Here is a 17,575-nt window from a genome sequence, read left to right as displayed (position 1 = left end):
CCGTGGGGTTCAGATGCTTCCTTATCTCACTTGCTTTTAGCCAAAAGGCCAGGGAGCAAGCCAGAGGGAAAGCAAGACTGTCATCCTTTATTACCACAAAATTGTGCTGTTGAGTTTCCTGCATTTGGGGAAGACTTGTAAAAGTCAGTGAGCCCAGAGTGCAAGGGACAGGCTTCACCCTGGGAAAACCACAAGAGGCCTGGTGATCATGGTATTTCCCCTCTTAGGTAAGTACTCTCCACTGGGAATGCCTTGCCTTCACTGCTCTTACATACAAATCTAGGGATTTGTTAGCAGCTAATTTCCCAGTCAGGGTATCACAAGAAGAGGATGATAGTTGCTCAAGAGAAGGAGCTTTAAAGATGACAGCCAATGCCTGAAACTGCACTGGGAACTGAATATGAGAAAGCAGGCAATGCATTGGTAAGTGAACAGCACTGCTGCTAACAAAGCAAAATGCTGTATTTTGGGCTGGCTGAGCTTTCTAAGTGCTCCTCAAATGTGCAATGGAAGCACACCACCTTGTAGCAGAGTTCAGTTTGGGTGTGTAAAGCAACATTGGCAAAAGGAGGAGAGGTTTGCACCTTCCAGACTAACTAAATCTAAGCTCTACATAAGCATAAAACTTTTGTGAGCTCAAGCTCACTTCACCCTCTGCTCAAAGCAACATTCCCTTGACATAAATGCCAGTGGGCCAGGAGCAGGGCAGTTTTAGTGGAAACTGTCAGCTCTGGAATTTGCTTCCTCTACCAGGGTGACATAGCGTGACTCCAACTAACTTCTTAGGAATCTACCTAAGACAGGAAGGAGGATAGTTTGAATTTTTTCTTATGTGTTTTGCAGGAATGAGAGAAATGTTCTCTCCAATTGTTAATAAATTGCATTAACTGTATGTTACCAGGTGTTATAGGTAGGGCTAGGATGGTCAGTATGGAGGTATTTTGTTGATAAAACTATATCAGCAATATCACAGTTTTACGAAGAAAAGGTAGAGGCTCCATAGATAGAAAAGCTGCTGTTTATTAGAGGGGTTCCAAAAGACAATGCCCATCCATCTTGGTAAAATGTGCCTACATAAACCATTAATCTCTGTGCTCACACAAAGCTTGGTCTAGCCACACAGAAGCTAAGGGAAGTTTTGCCCACAAATTTCAATGGAAGCAGGAACAGGATCAGACTCATAGTTAAACACAGCCACAAGCCTACCTTGTGCAGGAGTAAGCAGGGTCCAAATCTTTCTGAAAATTATGAGTGCAACTTATTAAAGCCCCCCAGGAGGTGTGTGCACCCAACACTGCTCAGGAACTGGCACTTGTAAACAAGACAATTCCATTGTCAACTGTATATTGTAATTAGTGGATCAAAAAAGTGAATTACTGGATAGTAAACAATGCTTTGAGGTAAAACCAATGAGTAAACCTACTTCATGATTCCAAAACATCCGTAAAACAAGTTGAAAACCTGCTTGTTCACTGAAGAGCAGTAAACTTTTCATAAAAGGGATTTCCTCAAGATTGATGCTTCTCTTTGACAGAACTAACCACTGTGGCTGTGTCCACATGAGCATGGACATTTGGCTCTCCTGGGACAACTAGCAGCAGGACACCTTGTGCCACCACTGGTTGTGCCCAGGGAATACCTATGCCATGGATTCTCTGGCATGTGGCAGGTTACCCTGTATGGAGTAGGGGAGGCTTGGGCTAGCACTGTGCTGGTCCCAGCAGCCTTACTGGTGGTCCTGGGGGCCTCATGGGGCTGCAGCGGTGGCGATCCTGCCATTCAGAGCCTGGCCGGCAGCTGGAATGTGGCTCCGGCTGGCCAGGCTCCAGTTTTGAACAGCACATGTTGACCCTGCGTGGACCACTCAGCCTTTTTTTTGTGCAGGTTTTTTTGACCCCTGTATATCCAGGGGTCAAAAAAACCCTTGTGCTGCTCCCTTGCAACTTGGAAAACACGTGACTGTGTGGTATGTAGCACTACAGACGTGTCTGTGGCGCCGCATATCGCACGGCTGCGCTCATCCAGACACAGCCCCGTCTATTTTTCAAGTGAACTGAATGAGGCTTTAGTGGTGGAATATTGCTGTAGGAGTTACATGAGACAAATCATTTTGCCATGTTTCAGATTTTCTTTAGCAACATGGGAATATCATTCTTTGAAAAAGTACTTGAAATAGAATGGTCTCGTAAGAGAGATCTTTTTGTGCGGTTTTTTTAATAAGAGATTACCTCTGTAGAGGTATTACATAGATATAGATTACAGCTGTAAAAAGCACACATTTTGTTTTGTACATAGGAATAAAAGGAATAAAATACATCTATATGATCAAGCCCACATTACTTTAAAATGTATTTATCAATGAATGTTTAGAAAGAAGAGTAACTGAATTTATACACACACTGAAGCCTGTGGTCAATATTAATAGGAAGCAACTTGTTGCATGCATTTTGTTCCATTCAAATTGCTGCATGCTCTGGAGGGTGACTGCAATTTTTTTTAAGCTGAGCTGCCAGAAACAAAACAGAAGAATAAGCAATTTCATAGTTTTGCACTTATTTTAAACTTGCATGTAAAGAAAAAATAGAGGAAGCCTGTAGAAGTTTGAAGGGCATAAGGAGTTCATTGCCAGAGTACGGGATGACCTGGGCCTCAGAGAATAAATGCTTCATTACTGTAGAAAAATCCAAGATGAGTGACAGACAGGGTCCATGGGGAAAGCAGTTGCAGGTAGCATCTGATAAACGAGTAATCCCTATGTTCCACTTAAATTCCCCTAGGTATATGGGGCTGTCTCCAGAGCCTTGCAGTTGGATGAAATTTGATGAGGACAAGTGCAAAATCCTCCACTTCGGACCCAACAAATCATACACACAAATACAGAATGGGGAACTAATGGCTATTCTGTGGTATTGCAAAGAAAGAGCCTGGGGGTTACAGTGAACCATAAGTGGAATATGAATCAACAATGCATTCTTGTTTCAAAAAAAAACATCAACAGCATACTGGTTTGTATTAACAGAAGTGTCATTTGTAAATCAAGGGAAGTGATTCTTTTGCTTCATTAAGCTCTAGTGATGCCTCACCAAGCGTACTGTGTCCAGTATTAGGCCCCACACTTATATGGACAAATTAGAAAGAGTCCAGGGAAGAGCAATGAAAATTATTAGAGGTCTGAGAAACTTGACGTACAAGGAAATGCTGAAAGAACTGGGATTATTGAGACTGGAGAATAGAAGATTGGGCACGTCTACACATGCACTTTGCTGCCTATTTTACTGCCTATTTAAAGGAGCACATAAAAAAGTGCTACTATACTAATGCACATTAAAATAGGCTACTGCGTATTAAGCATCACCTAAAAGCATGTTGTTGCATTACTGTGCATTAGCACAGCCTAATGTGCATTAATTTAGTGCCTCATATCAGAGATATTAAATTTAATGCACATTAGGATAAGCACATTAATGTACATCTAGATGTATCCACTGAGGAGGGATTTGATACCAGTCTTCAAATACCCGAAGTATTGTTACATGTAGGATGGAGATAAATTATTTTATGTGGCTGCAAGGGCTTCAAACTGCATCAAGGAAAATTTAGGTTAGGTACTAGGAAGAACTTTCTCACTATGAGAGTGGTTAAACATTAGAACAGACTACCTAGAAAGGCTGTGGATTCTCCATTCCTGGACATTTTCAGGACCAGGTTAGACAAACACTTGACTGGGATGGTTTAGGCACAAACAATCCTATGGATCTATGACTCTATGAAATTTTGAAATGTCCTCTCTGGAAGGATGTCACACCTAGCCATAAAGCTATGAGCTGTTTGGGCAGTACACTTTCTATGTTTCTTGCTGAAGCTGTTCCACTGTGCAGAAAATAATTCAAGATTCATTGAGAGAGAGAGAGAGAGAGAGAGAGAGAGAGAACATGAGCCTGTTACCTAATGATTTAGAGAACTCATTCTAATTCCTGCTCCCAGGATGATTTTTGTATTTTACACTAAACAGCCATTGGATACAAAACAGACAGCGCTTGAGTGCCCTGACCAGAAGAACTCATGCTACATGATGAAACAGCTTCAACACAAGGGGTCAGAGGTGTAGCCCTACAGCACTGAGTAAACTGCCTCCCTGCCACAAGAGGCAGCATTTAACACATTCCTCTGTCTTCAGCATTTCCCTACTCTTTAAGCATTAGACAGCTTCCCACAGAATATGCTGATTTTAAGTGTGTGTGCCGGTGGTGTGAATCCCAACCTGAGACTAAGTTTCCCTAATGACTGTATAGGAAAGCTACAAGGGTGTAGGTTGTAGCCGTGTTGGTCTAAGGACATAAGCAGACAAGGTTCTTTGGGTGACTCTGATATCTTTTATTAGACCAACTTAAATAGTTGGAGAACAATTTTTAAGAGTTTTTGAACCTGAAAGAATCCTAAAGTGTCTTGCCCCTGTGGGGTGCACATATAAAAGCACTGAGATGCAGCCACTCCAGCAATGGACAGGGTAAGCAACCAGCACACAGATAGAGAGAAGGGACATTTTGGCCATGATCACCAGGCAAATGCTCCTATGAAAAGGAGCACTGGTGTGTTAATATCTGTGTGGGGTGGACATGACTGCAGTTCATTCATGAGATGCTCACCCATTAGGTTAAGCACCTAACATTCAGTGGGCGCAACTACACATTCATTAATGCCCCTTATATACTGTGCATTTAGTTTAGTACTTCCTTAATGAAGTAGTAACTGAATGCACAGTAACTAGAGTTACGGGTAGTAGCGCCAGCACATAGTTATTTAGTGACATTTACTGTGCATGAGCCTAATAACACTGTGCAATAGGGTATTAGCACAGTTTTTGTTGTGACATACAACTGCACATTGTTATTACACTAATGTGCAGTAAGTGTCTTGTGTAGACACACCCACTGAGCATAAATAAAATTCAACCCAACACGTTCATTTGGAAAAGCAGGAACTTAAATATTCCAAGGCCAGGTTCTAGTTATTTCAGGGAATAGAAAAACAGGTAAGGAGATAAAGAAAGAATCATGTAACAGTTGTGCGCTTCCGAAGGATAAAGATATCAAACTAGCCTGGACAGACCACCTACATATAACCTGGCACATCAGGGAGATGAATCACTTCTTATCAAGGATGATATTGCCTTTTTCATCTTTGATTCGAACCCGTCCAAAGGGATATTTTGTTTCCTGTCGTCCATTGGAGTACACAGTCTTTATTGTGCCATCAAGGTACTCCCTCCTCTTGAACTGTGCAGTATGAATCTCCTTCTGTCCATTACTGAATATCACCATTTTATCTCCATTTCTGAAAACAACAAGAGGACCAGATACATCTCACAGTCTACAGTATAACCTAACATAGTTCTTGGCAGCAGAAAATACCCTGGGGAGAAACTGCAAGAACAGAAAGCTGCAGCAGTATCACCTTTGCTGATGGCCGGGACCTCCTCCAGAGGGATCAGCATTGGCCAGTATAGCATGGGGTCACGGAGAAATGTGGTAAAAGGTATAAAGGAGAAGTCAGAGTTGTGTGTCTGATTTCACTCCCAGTGAATCCCTCATATAGCGTACGAGTTTCAGCTGGTACAAGGAGTTGTAACTGATATCTCCCTGTGCCATCAGGGATAAACTCTAACCCATGTACTTGCCTTCTCCACTGCAGGAGATTTGGGGAAAAGCTCAGCTGAGACTGTCTTTGTGTGAATAGAACTGATTTACAGCAGTGAGAGTGGAAAAGCTTCCCTGTGACAATTTCATTTAATTTCAGACCATCAACCATCTAACTATGATGGCATTTACAGGTGGATAATGGCCCTCAGCAGTTCTCACAATCAGATCTTCATCGCACAGATTCTTAAGTTCATAAGTGTAACTGAAATAACAATGAATAATGTAATCAGCATTTGCACTGCTTTCTTCATCCAAGGACCTCAAGGCACTTTACAAACAGCAATTGTCACAGTGCTCTTATGAGCTATGCATAGGACAGTACTATTTCTGTTATTGCACATTTCTCACGGAGGCATAGGTGTAACTTGTAAGAAGTGGCAGGGACAGAGCCAGGGCTCTTGATCTTCAGTCCCTCTGTGCTCTAACCATGGCATGCCTGACAGCACCTTGCATGTGATGTCAGTCATTAACAGCTACACAAGGTGAGAGCACACAAAGTGCAAGTAAGGTGCTACGAGACCAAACTAGGACCCACTCAGTCCAGCTAGAAGTGACTACACAAGGTGCAAGGCAGTAGACAATAAATCCCAACACCTCATTTTGGTGGCCACATTCCTCTAATTATATTCCAAATCCTTCTTCCTTCCATCCTGTCAAAGGTTTCCAATAAGTCTGCATACACTTAGAACACAATTAACATTCCCTTGGTAAGATGTCATTTTCTAAGACTCCATTTAAAGTCTTATGAATTCGCTCACTACTCAAATCTAACCATTACACATACGATCCATGTCCAGTTCATGACATCTTGCATGAAACTTACTTTTCTACTTTTACTAAAGTACCATCTGCAAAAATTGTTTCCTCCAGTCCATCATTACAGAGACGTTTCACTGTTTGATCAGGGAACACAATTTCTTTGGTGCCATCAGGATGGTTTTTTTCTGTAGGAAAAAAAGGCTGCTTAGAAACTCCCCCATTATTGGTTTCTTTGAAACTACATTATATTCTTTTACTGAACATAACAGAGGGAAAGGTAGCACAGATGATATACCACTAAACAAAAGAACAAATAACAATAATGATAAGCATGTAAATGGTACTTTTACCTCAGTAGATATCAAAGCAAGTATCACTGGCTTGAAGTTTATTGATGGAGAATGAGAGGTACAAAGAGACTTAATGACTTGCCCATTATCACATAACAACTCAATGAAAGTATACAGTCAAACCCAGAGACACATTCCAGTCTGCCAGGGTCAGAATAATAAAACAATCCTGCAAAAGTAGTCAAGTTTACAAGCTGTTACATACCTATTTGATTATTAGGGAACTGCAGCACCTCCAAGCCAGTTGGATAAGTGGTGTGGGTTGTCTGCGCATCTGCATAGAAATAAATCTGCAAGCAGAGAGAAGGGCTTGTAGTCTGCTCTAATATTGTCATAATAATATGATTATAATAAACGTACCTAAAAAAACTCTCCTGGAAAAGTAATTTTGAGTGTTGAACAAGGTTCTTTGGGTGAATCTGATATTTTTTATTAGACCAACTTAAATTTAAGTTTAAATTTAGATTTAAGTTGGTCTAGTAAAAGATATCATATTCACCCAAAGAACCTTGTCTGCCTATGTCCTTAGACCAATGTGGCTACAACCTGCCCCACTTTGAGTGTTGAATTCATTTAACCTATTGTGCACTCAAAATGGTGGCTTTCCAGCCATATGCATCTTAGTCACAAAATTCTAGCCAAACAAACCTCCCTATGGTTGGGAGTTATTAAATAGGTAGAAGAGGACTCTATCCATATTTAAACTGAGTTATTATGATAGTCACCAGAAAGGTTCTAGACCCTCTCATCTAAAGGAGATGTAACTCCCTCTCTCTGAATTCCCAGCACGGTGCTCTAACGACCACACTACAGGTTAGGCATTATTCACCCCCTCCTTTGGAAGCTGGAAGAGAGGAGGGGCAGGGGGAAAATCAGTTGGGGTAGGTTCTGCATACATACTCGTCCACTTAGGATTCACTCTGCCAATATGATATACATAGGCTAGACTGGCCTGTGTTCTGACCCAGTATGGTACTACTTAATGTGCCCCCCTGCACTGCCAGGAGAGGGCAATATGTGTTTATAAGAGCCACCTGGAGGGTCTGTGGCCCAGTGGAACAGATGCTGCCCTGAAGGGAGCAGGTTCTAGACTAGAGTCTTACTTCCAACACAGCAGAAACTTCCTCTAACCAGTGCTCTCTAACCAGTGACTATTAAATGCAAGATGTAGTGGCTCAGCTTCAAGAGGAGACAAGCGTAATACCTAACCTGTGGTGTGATGGTTCAAGCACCGTGCTCATACTTAGCAGCATAAAGAACAAGTATAGCATAAAACAGACACATACAGCTGTTAAAATGATCTTCCTTGACCACTGGATCATTCCTATGGCTCATTAACACACTTTATTTGGACTAAAATATTCATCTTTATCTCAAAGTATTCCTCAAATCTATATCCCAGCTGACATTTCATTATTATGAGGTCATCACTGCATTACTATTATCATAATCATTATTACTGCAGCACCCAAAAGACAGAGCCCTATTGCTCTGGACCCTGTACAAATATGTAAGGAAGAAACAATCTGTTCCAAAGAGCTACATATCCCCCTACCTTGTCTCACATCTCCCCCTCCACTTGTCCACCCAAGATGCTGGCAATAATGCTCTATTTATTCCTTGCTTAGTTGCTAGCCTACATCCTCTTCCATGCTTCCCTTTCTTTGTGGAACAGCCTGCCTGGCCCAGTTCACTACCACCCTTCTCATTTAGATCCCTACTGAAAATGTTCTCCTTTCCTACTGCCCAAAAATGTCATATAAATCACTTTCACAATTTATATAAAAGCTTTTCTTCCTTGAAAAAAAGGAAAGCCAAAATGTTTACATACCACTCTCTGGTCTGGCATGATCTTCTTCACATCTCCATTGAAAAAGCTAACCACAGTCATCCTTTTATCAGCGCTGATCTCTTTCTTGGTACCATTGCGAAAAGTAATGACTCTACGGCCATCAGTAAGTACCTCTTCAACCTTTAAGCACACAGATTAAAACAAGCCATGCCAGAATTGCCTCCTACAATACCAGTGCATCCTCTGTGCAGTCAGTGAAATGGCACTTGTGTAACCCAAAGGAAAATAACCCCCAATACTTAATTAATAGAGGGACTCACAGCTACATCACAGTACTTCTAGCCTACTTCTGCTACGCCATTAAGTAATTTCTGCATAGCCTGTGTGCCAGCAAACAGCTAAACATTAGACATCTATTTTATATAAATCCTACTTTTGTCTTGCAAGAGGCTGGCCAGGTAGTTTTTTGTATCAGACAACTCAAGTTTAATAATGTAAGGGAGCACTGTGATTCTGTGAAAGACAGAGATTCCTTAGCCACACCACTGTGATGAGCTAAGGCCTTGACAACCACACACTAGTTCCAGTTTGTATTCTGTATCTATACTGCATGCAAGTCAGAAGAAATGGAATCATCTAGGAGACCTGAATAAAGGGGGACCAAAACGATGGGGCTCAATGAGTTATTTTAGGGTGAGAACAAAAAATAGGTATTGTCATATTTCCAGATAATGTAACTCCATCAGAAGTGCATCAGCTCTATATAAATTAACTTTGCTGCATGCAGAGAACTCCCAGAAAATCCTGCCAAGGCTCTTGATGAGAAGAAACATGTCACCAGTGCATGTTTCTACAGCTGATGTTTCAGACAAGATCTGTTGTCTAGCACAGCCTCTAGTTAGCCCAAGTCGTCTTTGCTGGAGCTGCTTGGGTGTCTGCTTTTGTTCAGCTTACATTGATTTACATAATAGACCACATTAGTAAAATCTCAGTGGAGAAGTCAGAATAACTTGTTCCTTACTATTACCCTATGGCTCCGGTATCATCAGAGATTCCCTGATGGGGAAGGAAGGGGTTTTCCCACAACAAAGAGGAACAATAAATACATTTAGGGGAAGGGGAACCTAGGGTTTTCTGCAAACAGGCAGAAAAATTATTTCTTAAGGTAACATTTCTCTTTAAATACATTTTTACTTAAACATTAGAGGTTGATAACTAAAATTGTTCTTAAGAGCACTTTAAAAAAAGAAACATTGTTACTAGCAAGCCCATGTGCTTCAGGGCAGGAACTGTTGTTTTTCTCCTGCTCTAATACCAAAAAATTCTCACTCCAGCCCCGCAAAAAAGCCAGCCCATCTCATGATTTTATTAATTTAATACAGCAGTGAAAAAGCGTGGGCCAATTCTTTTCAGTTACTTTCTTTCAAGCTGCTGAACTACTGCATTTGACATTTTTGTAAGGATGAGCTATGATAGGCAGAACTTTCCAGAAGTCCACTTAACATTAACTATAAAAAGTGGGTGGTTTCAGACCAGCCTTCACTGATGGATGCCTATATCACAAAAACTACAACAACTGGCATGAATTGACAGCATCACTGGTAATATTAGCAGAAAAGCCAAAGAAGGAACAGAAATAAAAAATGAACTGTTGTCACATTTTAAACTCCATTAACTTGAGAAAATTGTCCCAGAGCTGACAGCAGTTGCAAAGAATGTCTTTCTCTAAATTAGTACTGAAGAAAGAGTTGAACAAAACAGGACTGCCTGAATAAATAACAGAAGTGGTAGGTGAAATGAGTTCAGACATCAGATATGCTTCCTGTAAAGGTACTAGAACTAGTGCTGCCCCACAGACCTAAGTGATACAACTGTTTTTGATACTCTTTTATTGGGACAGCCAGTCTCAGAATGAATGAGCTAGTTTCCAAGTACAGACTGAGATGGCCTCTGAAGATCACTATTTAGTTACAGTGAGAGAGTGCCACCACTGTCACTACTTCATCTGTACCTAATCTGTGTGCAGGGGCGTGTGCTCCCTGGCAGACCCAGAACTGGACCAGAAGTCATTCCGGTCCGCTTCCGGGTTTACTGTTGAGCACATGGAGGACCCCCTGCACTGCAGTGGGATGCTTCATCCGCCCCAGCACCGCAGCGATCATGAGCCACACCTGCTACCTCAAGGTATATAGAAAAAACTTTTAAATTTGTGTCCAAATCACTGATTCACCGAATCAGCATTGAATCATCAGGTTTGGATTCGGTCAAATCAAATCAGGGACAGTGATCTGAATCAACAGATCAAATCACTGTCCCTGATTTGGGCTGAATCCAAATCCGAATTGAATAGGGCTTGTTTTGCACACCCCTGCTGCATAGTCCTGCTGCTGTGATTTTGAACTGCAAATCCCAGGGACCCCAAGGGCAGCAGGAAGGGGAAGCAAACATACAATCCATGCTGACTACATGCCAGAGAGCCATGCTCTAGCACCCTCTGGCTTCTGGCCTGAGCCACTGCAGGCATATGGCTGCATTTCCTGAATCAAACATAAATGTCTGTTTACTTCTGTTTCAATTTAATCCCTGCAGTTTAGATTATCCTACAAAAACTGAAGCAATTCAGCCTCAGGCTTTTTCACTGCCTGGACTTAGCCCAAGAAAAGACATGTCAAGATGTTCACATTTGTGGAGAAAAGAAACTTAATTTGCAAAATGTTCCCTTTGAGGTACATAATAGTAATTCAAACCCTATAGCAGAGGTTGCCTTTTCCATCCTAGTCACCTTTTCCATATATCCACATGTCTAGGATCTCTCACCTTTCCATCTGGATACTCTATTTTTTCTCGCACCTCCTCATCATTCTTCTTTCTTTCTTCATACAGTGATGGCCTTCTTGATAACGCTGACTTTGGCAGCAAACTCTACAAAAACACTGTATGCCATTATTGAAACACAGACTTTTGCTAATATTTTCAATAGCCTTAATCAGAAAATATAACTCTCTGTGTAACTATGATAAACACCAATCCATGTCGAAGGCCAATATATGGGTCATACAGTAAAAGACTGTTCTTTCAGAAAAAGAATCTGTGGCAAGAACCAATTCATTTTCTCTGTGGCAGCGCTTATGCTTCTTTGGTTTCCTTCTCATTAAGTTCCCTTCTCATTTTTAAATCAGAATGTTCACTCACATCATTCCCTCAAAGCAAACAAAATGACACAAAGGCAGCCTTCAAAACTAGCATGGCCATGTGGTATGTGGTGCCAAAGACACATCTGCAGTGCCACATACCACATGTTCAGTTGTTCTCTGTGCTGTAAGGGAGTAGTACAAGGGAGAGGATTCACTCCTGGATATCTAGAGGTTAAAAAAACTGACACAAAAAAAAATGAGTGTGCACGTGGGGACAGTGTGTGCTGCTCAAAACCAGAGCTGGCGGAGCCATGCTACAGCTTCCAGCCAGGCTCCAAGTGGAAGGATCACCACTGCTGCAGCCCCAGGAGACCCCCAAGACCCCAGGTAAGGCTGCTGGGGCCAGCTCAGTGCTGGCCCCAGCCTCCCCTACCCAACCTGGGGTAACTTGCTATGAGCCACAGTGCACGTTGATGGGTGTTCCCTGGGTACAACTACCAACTGCACAAGGTGCACCACCACTAGTTGTCCCTAAGGAACCAAACATCCACACTCATCTAGATTTGGCCCGAGGGGACAATTTTAAGGGGAAGGAGAGAGCCAAACAATACACCTTGAAAGTAAATTTTTAAAAAGGGAGCACATCCAAATGAGCATGCACATGTGGTTTGCAGCACCTCAAAGCTGTTTCACTTCACTGCAAATTTGTAGCATAGCACCAAAATTTGATAACTCCTGGAATTTGAAAAAAAAACTGCTGCAAAAAAAAAGCAGCATGGTGCATCTGCCGGAGCAACTGGAGCCTGGGTCCTCCAAGAAGATGCTCTGGCTGCCAGCCAGGACATTTCCACTGGTTTAGGTATCCCTTGGATCCTCCAGTAGGCCAGGAGCTAGGAGCAGGAAAACGGTAGTTTCTCCGAAGTGGAGCATTTTGCCCTGCAGCAAACTCCACATGCAGGGGTGTGCACAGTGGCAAAAAGCAGGAGCATAAATTTGTGCTCCTACTATTTGTGCCATGGCAAATGCATGCACTCACCTGTGGAGAGGGTAAATGTGCAAGAAGCAAGGGTTTTCCTCAGTGATATCTTTTATTGTTCCAACCATGCAATTGGTCCAAAGTTAGGCAAGCTTTCAATACAATGCATTCTTAATTAAAAAGCCATTGCCATGGGAGCCAAGTACACAAGTGTGCCTCATGTGCCTGTGGTACCCAAGGGTGAGGTCCAGTTCTCATTTACACTACTCTGGCAGCAGTACAAACATCAAGGGTGTAAAGGGTTCTCAATGTAAATGAGACTTAAGTTCACAATGCCACAAATCTGTTTCTGCTGATATCACCTACAGTCAGGGAGCATGCCATTTATTTCAGAGGTAGGAGTACAATGGAACAAGCCTTTCCAGTTAGGGATGCATTCAGGTGCCCAACAGGAGGGCCAAGGCCCAACTCCACAGAGTTTATGGGGAAAGGTACACCAACTCTTGAGACTGCTAGCCACATCCCAAAGCTGTCTATCCTCTGCACTGTTCTTTAGCAAGGCCTAATCCTTTACCACTAATATAATGCCCTCCCTCAGCTTCAGCATTACTTTCTTGACACGTTTCCCAGTGGCTTTCCTTCTCAAATGCAACTGCCTCCTATTCTTATTTCTCTCCCCTGTCAGATCTATCTACAACCCAAATCAGTTTGGCTTTTTTTTAGTCTGCTGCCTGCCTATCTATTTCAAGACATCTCAAAAGCCTCTGAGTGTTGCCTTTCCAGCAAAGCCTTGGGAAGTATATTAGCAATGTCAGGCAACAGATGGAAACACACACTGCACAGCTGTGAAGTGGCAGCTAAATTGTAGGGTGGAGAATAAAATATTTACTTTTGCTTCTTTAAGCTTTGCATGGGAGCTGTGAGCAGATAAGTCTTGTAGATAGAAAAAACTTTCTTTCCTATCTCACAATATTGTACACATTTTCATCAGGCAATAAGAAAGCCTGAACTTTTAGAAGAGTCTCAGCTAATATTAACTTGTGAAAGAAATGTTCTATTTTAGAGTGGCTAGGAAAGAAGGTTGAAATGGGGAATTTCTTTTTTGCTCATGCGAAAATGGTGTCCAAGTGCAGGGTGACTGAACCCAATGATCTTGTGAGGTCCCTTCCAGCCCCTAAAACCTATGAATCAATGAATGAATCTATGAATTTCATTTTGAGTGGATTGATGAAACATATTAGTGCAGCATGACTGGAGCTGGTACTATCAGAAATCAGCACAAAAGACAGTATCTCAAGTAAATTCAAACCTTTGCTTCAGCATCCAGAAAGTTTTGAGAACCTCCTGTAGGTGTTGTGCTGGTACTTGAAGTTATGCCATTTTTTCTGGAGGCAGTCAAGGAGGTAGTTTTAATCAAAGGTTTCAGGGATTTTTGAGCCTTTTTAAAACTAAGATTCTCTTTCTCCTGTGTCCAAAAAATATAGATTAGTTAGCCTGTAAACCTGCTCATGCCAAACTATTACATAGGACTACTCTGATAAAGAAATCTATAACAACATTTGTAAAATAAGACAATGTTTTAAAAAATAGAGCCTACTCCCAAACAATGGGTGAGAAAAGAAAGTAGATAGGTTATTGGTACCACTGAAATGAGTGCTATTTTGCCATTCACCAAAATGGAACTAGGACTTAGCATGCTGTCTGTGAAGCTAAAGTCTTAAAACTTAGTGGATCATTACGCTGTTGCACACACAAACATACCTGTGCTTCCTCGTTGTTACTGCAGGAAGCTGAGCTACATACGTTGTCATACTGGCTGTGCAAGACGGGCATGTCCTCCGAACTACCCGAGTTAGATGAATACCTGTCTACCAGGTGAAAAAAACAACAGAGGGCATATGAAAATGCTGAAGTTTAAGGTTGTTCCACACCTTTTTCAATGTTTATTAAAGAAAATGCTGACTCCCACATTCAACCCATTATTACTGCAGAGGCAAGGTCATTCTTATTTACAGCAACATGGAGTGTTGCCTCTTCCTAGAGCAAAAGAAAGATGCAATGGACTCACTTGTAGATTACAGCTGGTAGCAATAACGCTTTCCAAAAAAAGTTACCTTTTACATAAGACGATGAGTTAATGTCCTTAAACACATTTGGGTGGGAGACTGGCACAAGTGACTTCCAACCATAAGCTCTTGGTTCAGTATAAGAGGGTCGATGTGTGACCTGAATCAAAATGGAGAGGCATCACCATATGGAATCATTCATACCATTGCTGTAACTTGGGAATTCTCAGTGTACAATTGGTCAGAGATGATGTCCTCTGAAGCTGCAACTGTAATTTCTCTTGGATTTAAGTCACAGTTGACAGCATCTTTTTAGGGATCCTTTCAGGCTTAACTTGAAGAACCACCTCTATGCCTAAAGGTTCTTGACTTGGCACAAAACTACACTGAACCTCCTTGCTGTGTGTACGGAAGGCACAATCCATGAAAAACTATTCCAAAACAATTTGCTAATAGAAATATATAATGTATACACTAAGAGGACAGCCTTCATGATCCAGGAGATTCCTTATAGGCCTATATTCTTTTTAGTTATTCCTGAGCAATGCTATGTGTGGATACTTTTATTCTAAAGTAAAAATGCCTTGTTCCTAGTAAGCCCACCCAAGAGCGGGTTAAGGTAACCAGGAACAAGGCATATGGGTTCTAGAATCAGTGTGCACAAGGACTTACAATGCAAACAAACAAGGCATACTTATCGCATTGTATGAGTATCTATGCATGCAGTTAATCAAGAATATTACTTCCTGAATAAATCCATGAGTAGGGAAAGCTTAAGATATGTGTTGATGAAAGGACTGAAGAAAAGGATGGACAATGAAGGAAGAGTGAGCAGTAGACACATAATTTCCCTTCTGGTTCTGCAGAAATTAACCAGAAAATGCATAACAGGAGCAATTTCTTCCATCACTCCAACATAGCAAGGTAAAAATGTTGATTGTGAGGCAACATAAAGAGTAACCTGTACATAATGGCTGTGGATCTGAGTTTTCTGTTTGCCATGGTAAAATGCAGAAAAGGCAGATTGTCTCATTTTAAGAGGAAAAACTTCCTTCCTTTTCCTTCCTGGAACATGGCTACCAGGCATCCTGGTGAGCAGCTTCCCACAAGTAAGTCTGGTGGGGGAGGGGTGGAATTGAGGCCCCCACAGTAAGGGAGGGGGTTGGGCAGGGTAGGGGCTGGGGATGGGCCTGGGGCTGCTGCCCAGCCTGGGCAGTGTGTGGGGCTTGGGGCTCATTGCTGGAATATGCGGCCATAGGGCCCAGGCAGTAAGCAGAACAGAGCCATAGGTGGCTCATTCGGGGGGCAGGGGAAGGGGGGGTGCTGGCTCCCCACTGCTGCGCACACTCCCAGGAGGGATATGGGGGGCACATGCCTCCCAGATCTGTATGTGGGACAGGGGTAGGGTGGGCTTCCTGCTGTGGGCTCAGGGCTCCCTGCCCTCCTACCTTCCTCCTGGGGCCTCCATGGCCCAGCAGACAGGACCTGGCATTGCAGGGCAAAACAGGGAGAGGCAGGGAAGGTCAATGCTACCACTGCTGGGAGCCCTGCATTGCCATGGTGAAGCATCATCTGCCTGCCCAGCAACAGCAGGGATGGCAGCATGGATGGAACCTCACCATGGTGACACAGGGCTCACGGTGGTGGTGCTGGACCCTGCTCTGCCCTACCACACCAGGTCCCACCTACTGGGATGCAGAGGCCCTGAGAGAAGGGCAGCAGGGCAGAGAGCCCAAGCCTGCAGTGGGCAGCCCGCATCTGCCCCTGCCCCACTCACAAGTCTGGGAGGTATGTGGCCCCAAACTGCACCCCAGGAGTGTGCACAGTGATGGGGAGCTGGTCCACCCCCACCTAAGCCCACAACAGGAAGCCTACACCCCAACACTACAGACTCCACTTTGGCCATGCTGCCCACAGGGGAGGGGGAGTCAGGCTCCATGCTCTACTCTACCACAGCAGCTGCCACATCCCGTGAGCAGCCACTGGGACTCAAGCATTGATGTGGGGGGTGGGGCAGGGAGCTGTGAACCCAAGTGCCTGGCCCTGTAGCTTTGATAGCTAGCAGGAGGAGTGGGACTGTGGGTAGGGAGGAGCACCAGGAGGGACGGGGGAGCTGTGAGTGGGGAGTGAGGGGCATTGACAAGACTTGGGTGGGGGGGCTGTGGTTGGGGAGTGAGGGGCACCAGCAAGGCTGCAGGGGCTGTGGGTCAGGAGTGAGGGATAATGGAAAGGACAGGGGACCAACATATCAGGGTGGCTTAGCACCACAAAGCAGGGGAGAAGGGGCAGCTGGACCTGCATCCTGGTGAGCAAAAACCCAAATTAAATGCCAAAATTTAAAATTTATTTTATTACAGTGATTGAGGGACTGGTAGGCTTCCAAACTGCTTTAAAATTGTAAATATATTGATAAAACATTGTGTTCAACTGATACATATATATATATATATATATATAGTGGCATTTCATTTTAATCACAAATTTTAGGGTTTTTAATCATAGAACTTGCAATTTTTATTAGAGAATTTTGGATTTTTAAACAGAGAAAACCAGGGTCTCTGATAATGGCTAAGCTGAGAGGCAGCTGGGGAAAGTCAACATTTGGTAGCTCATTACAAAACCAGAGCTAACTGCTTTCTAGTGCTCTGTTTCTCCCATTTCTTATGTAGGCTGCTTGTCTTTCTAGTTTGTAAGCTCCACAGCCCTAGCTCTCTTCTACAGCATATGTCATAAAGGGACTATGATCCCAACCAAGGTTGCTGAACATTGCACGGCAACTATAAATAATGAAAATCAGTA

General features: G+C 42.9%; 1 protein-coding gene across 1 annotated transcript in view; it reads right to left on the bottom strand.

Annotated features, from left to right (window-relative positions):
- Window positions 1–2,270: 2,270 nt before the first annotated feature.
- LOC149873341 (centrosomal P4.1-associated protein-like) overlaps window positions 2,271–17,575 on the bottom strand; it is a 76,953-nt gene continuing 61,648 nt past the window's right edge. Inside the window, exons 14-21 of the mRNA XM_090042904.1 lie at window positions 14,825–14,936; window positions 14,472–14,578; window positions 14,020–14,175; window positions 11,418–11,522; window positions 8,640–8,780; window positions 7,014–7,098; window positions 6,523–6,643; window positions 2,271–5,334 (exon numbers count right to left, since the gene is read on the bottom strand). Coding sequence (XP_089899030.1) covers window positions 5,145–5,334; window positions 6,523–6,643; window positions 7,014–7,098; window positions 8,640–8,780; window positions 11,418–11,522; window positions 14,020–14,175; window positions 14,472–14,578; window positions 14,825–14,936 — 1,017 coding nt within the window. The 3' untranslated portion in view covers window positions 2,271–5,144. The remainder of the gene's footprint in view (window positions 5,335–6,522; window positions 6,644–7,013; window positions 7,099–8,639; window positions 8,781–11,417; window positions 11,523–14,019; window positions 14,176–14,471; window positions 14,579–14,824; window positions 14,937–17,575) is intronic.

The sequence above is a fragment of the Crocodylus siamensis genome, chromosome 1 (genome assembly GCF_052110815.1).
Source record: "Crocodylus siamensis isolate JL-2025a chromosome 1, ASM5211081v1, whole genome shotgun sequence".
NCBI classification, from domain to species: Eukaryota; Metazoa; Chordata; order Crocodylia; family Crocodylidae; genus Crocodylus; species Crocodylus siamensis.
Note: the sequence above shows the minus strand (reverse complement) of the source record. Positions and strands in the feature narration are given on the sequence as shown.